Below are 4,444 nucleotides of genomic sequence, written 5' to 3' on the forward strand. Positions count from 1 at the left end.
CTTGAAATTCAAATCACATGTGAATATAAGGTCGAAAGTCAACTCTTTGACTTTTCAAAGTCAAAAGTCAACTCTTTGACTTTTTACATTTTTGACCATTTCCATTATTTTCGAGCATCCGAATATGAGCGTATTCATATTCTTGATATTTAAATCACATTTAAATATTAAAGCTTTATTTCTAAACTGAAAAATCCGACCACTATATCACATATACTTGTCAGTTTCTCTCTCTTTACCTAATTCGAACAATTCGAATTATTCTATCATACTGTTCCAAGTTTATTCCATATGAGCTAGTAGGAGAACCTAATGGACCTACAGATCATGGGTTCCAATGATCCGAGATTAGCTGGCTAAATTCTTTAGACGGAGCTAATCAACATTCGTTAACTAACAAATCATTCCACTATAGTCCCGTAGTTACACTCCCCTCACTATAAATATATTTATGTCCATTTGATATAACCATGATCAGTAAGCTAATCTTTTACAGGTTGTTCGTAATCTCGGCTAGGTCATAAAAACCGTTTTACTCCCAAGACTACATCTTGTTCCTTAAGTTCCACTGATCCTCTAATGAACAATTGGTTTAAGGTCCAACCTATAAATCGAGTCCCTCTCAGGCCAAGGAAAGGGTGGGGCCCCTTGTTCAAGATCTGGATTCAATACTAAAGGGAACAACCTATCTACTATCCCTATACGGGTAGGAGTGAATTTTGTCTTGCACCCTATGTTCTCAGCTATCCACCTGATCTTACCCCTAAAATGGGAGGCTTATTGGGCCAGCGATAATGAGCTGCCCTCACCTATGTAGATCTAAGGATAATTCCGAGTGAACATGAGTTCATAGTTAGCTCAGGATTAAGATTAAGCTGCCTAGGTCATCAATTAACGAAATAGTCAGTTTATACATAAAATGACATTTAGAACGTAAAAAATGACTATTTCATGGTTCAGTTTTATGCAAACTCATTGCATAGGATGCCCTCACTCACATATCTTTATATGAATGATTTAGGATCACATCGTTTGTACTAACTACAAAGTGGGCCGCATCCATAGTGTCCCCAGAATAAGGCGCTCAATCTTATTCATATACTATAGACCATTTTAACTATATATTTGAACTTGATCCATATTTATGTCACTACATAAAGTTCAAACTACATTAAATAGCCTCAGGACCTTAGTTTATTGGATTCAAGATTACAATTTCAATAACAACTTTATCGAAAAACAAAACAGAATATGTTTATTAATTTACAGACTACGAGTTTTAGGACACAAAATCCAACATCAATTTTCATTATCAATATCAACACAAAAGATATTTTGGAAAAACTTCAAAGTTTTTAAGGGTACCAAAAGTTCAAGAGCAAAAAAAAAAAAAAAAATTAAATTAAAATTCATAGGTATTTTGTATAATTTAATAAAAAATCTCATATTGGTAGGGATATCAAATCAAGTCATCAACGGTAACTTCCTTACCTACATACTCAAAAAGTCAAAAGTCAAAGCCACTTTTATTTATTTAATTAATTTTTATTTTCCAATTTTTTTCCCGCGGACTCCGGCGTGGCTTAACAAACCCTGTCCCCTTTGTCCCACCATTCCCACCATTTTCACTCCTTCCTTTGAAACTCCATTTTCAAATTCCCCTATTTCTCTCTGTTATGTCCTCCGCCCATCCCCCTTCCTCCTCCTCCACCACTGCCCCCACCGGCGTCGGCCTCGGCTACGGCATTGCCATCGCCGTCAGCATCCTCGTCTTCATCTCCACCGTCATGCTCGTCTCCTACGCTTGCATTCGCGTCAAATCTGCCCGCCCTCGCCCTCGCCCTAGACCCTCCGCTTCTCTCCCTTCTCCCGCCGCTGACAATGTGGTGGTTCTCATGGTCGGATTAGATGGCTCCATCATCGAATCGTACCCTAAGTTAGTCCTCGGAGAGAGTCGCCGTCTTCCCGCCCCTAATCATGGCCCTTGCTCCATTTGTCTCTCTGATTACAAGCCCTACGATTCTCTCCGCTGCATTCCCGATTGTTGCCATTGTTTTCACTCCGATTGCGTCGATGAATGGCTTCGAATGAACGCTACCTGTCCTTTATGTCGAAATTCCCCTGCTCCAACCCCTGTTGCTACTCCTCTCTCTGAGTTTGTGCCTCTGGCTTCCAGTGCCAGGTGATCTTCTTCTTCCTCCTCTTCCTCTTCATTACATTATAGGGTTAGTGTTTACGATTTTTCTCCATGAATTTGTGTCTCTGGTTACTTTTGACTAGTAGTTTTTGATAGATATGGAAACTTTCTGGATTATCTCTAGATGTAAAGTTGGAAAAGTTTCTAATAAATCTCGATTTATACCTTTAATTTTGTATTCAATAGATTAATATGATCTATCTCTTTAACTCTCGCCTCACATAAAAATATTAAAGAGTAAAATATCTGTTTGAAGTTTGTCGTTTGTTTTAGAAGTACATTTATTTTTCAAAAAATTGTAATGTTACTCATGACTCTTTAAAATTTTAGATGGAAATTGAGACATAGAACATTTTGGTGGTGAGCTAAAACGAAAAGTATCTTGAAATTTCATAAGATCGCATTTAGGTCATGACTATATTATTTTAGATCTCAATTTCTTTCAAATATTGTATTTGGTTTATATTTACATGATAATTTTAAAATATATATAAAAAATCGAGGAAGGATATCACAACTTTTAGAAGAATACTTTTGAAACGAATGGTAAAGTTGAAGAAATTTTCTTTAATTTAGCCCACCTGATTATACCGATGCATCATTCAAAAATGTGTAGGTTGATCTTAGTGTGTAATCCTTCCTCAACTCAATTAATGCATCATGAAAGGGTTAAAATTAATGAGTGGAGTTAATGATATGGATTTATTAAACACAAAAATTAATAGTTGGAAGATTTATTTGAATTTTTTTTAAATACAAGCACTAAATATATAGAATTAGAAAAGTTCTAGAACCAAATATATAGTTATATTTAATCTGTATACCGTTCGTGTAGAATTAGAATTGATTTCAAATAACTTATTTTAAATGAGTTTCTACGTTAGTTAATATAAGAAAGAGAATGCTTTTCAAATCCGAAGTGATATCAAATACTGCTTTTAAAGATTTATATGATTTCAAAGTAAATTACTAATTTAATTTTGTCATATTCTAATTTTCAATTAATCTATTAGAGTTAAAAGTCTATATTAGTAAATTCTTAACTTTCTTTTTTTAGTCACGTCCAACACACATCGTTTTAAATATATTTATTTCAAATCTTTCTAGTTCCAAACGAAATAATTAATTTAAAATCGTTTCTCAGATTTCAAATCACAAGATTTAAAATCATTTCTTAAACTTTTTTGAATCTTAATGAATGGTAAATGTATATATTTATCTTCTATTGTTGCCCAATTTTTTTGATATTTCAAAATTTTATATTAGAAAGAATACGAAGTTGTGTAAACTATAAAGTATAGTTTAATGGAGAAGATATTAATGACTATTTTAAAGGTCCGTTGGACCATCCTTCCACAATTATTAAAAGTACTTTGTGAAGATACAAAACTCTACTACTTTTTGAAAGGTAAACATTATGAATAATTAAAGCTTCTTTTAATAACTTTTTTATTCTATATTTTTCGAAATCATATCTATAAACATTACTTCAATCTCTATGGTTTTATTTTATTTTATTTTTGAAAACAATATTTATGTAAAGGAGATGAAAGAAGTTAGTTTGTTGAAATTGGTGCGGCGATTATTAAGAGGTGTAGTTAATGGAAGCATGTGATTCCATTGAAGTTTGTGAAAAAACCAACGTTGAATTGAAATATTAATTTGCTAAGTCTAAAGTTGTGTTTATGAAAGTCAGGCGGATTTTGTGGTGCATTGTTTATTCACTCCTCTTCAACTTCCAACACTATTTCACTTCTCCATAAAATACTTCATTCATTCATTCATTCATGAGCTATTATTTTATTTTGGTTAAATTAAATACATACATATATATATAACCCCCTAATAAAGATTCAATATATATAAAAAAAAAAAAAATAGGACAAAAAAAATGTTTTTTAACCGCTTGAGGAATGAAAGTTGAACTGCTTTTGGTTCTCCATGAAAACAACTTTCTTTTAAACCTATTTTAATAAAAAGAACTCGAAAAAAATGAGAAAAAAAGCGTTTTCAAATCTGAAGATATTTAAAAGAAAGAAGAAACTTGTTTATAAATACTTTAAAATAAAAGACAAAACATATTTTATTTATAAAACAAATAAAATAACATAACTTTCATAAAAAAAATCCAATTCAATTATTGAATTGAAAGAAATATAAGAGTTGAATGAAGCTAAAAATAGACGAAAGTTCGATTATATATGGAATTTTAATTTAATTAAGTAAAAACTTAATAAATTACATTTA

General features: G+C 31.9%; 1 protein-coding gene across 1 annotated transcript; it reads left to right on the forward strand.

Moving 5' to 3' along the window:
* Positions 1-1,558: 1,558 nt before the first annotated feature.
* Positions 1,559-2,368, forward strand: LOC120076739 (putative RING-H2 finger protein ATL69). Its single transcript, XM_039030641.1, has one exon. The coding sequence runs from the start codon at positions 1,677-1,679 to the stop codon at positions 2,184-2,186; it is 510 nt and encodes a 169-aa protein (XP_038886569.1). The 5' UTR covers positions 1,559-1,676; the 3' UTR covers positions 2,187-2,368.
* Positions 2,369-4,444: the final 2,076 nt, after the last annotated feature.

Source organism: Benincasa hispida, chromosome 4, assembly GCF_009727055.1.
Source record: "Benincasa hispida cultivar B227 chromosome 4, ASM972705v1, whole genome shotgun sequence".
In the NCBI taxonomy this organism is placed as follows: Eukaryota; Viridiplantae; Streptophyta; class Magnoliopsida; order Cucurbitales; family Cucurbitaceae; genus Benincasa; species Benincasa hispida.

What these genes read in the sequence shown, in the direction of transcription:
- LOC120076739 (XM_039030641.1), top strand. Translation starts at nt 1,677, where the DNA reads ATGTCCTCCGCCCATCCCCCTTCCTCCTCCTCCACCACTGCCCCCACC.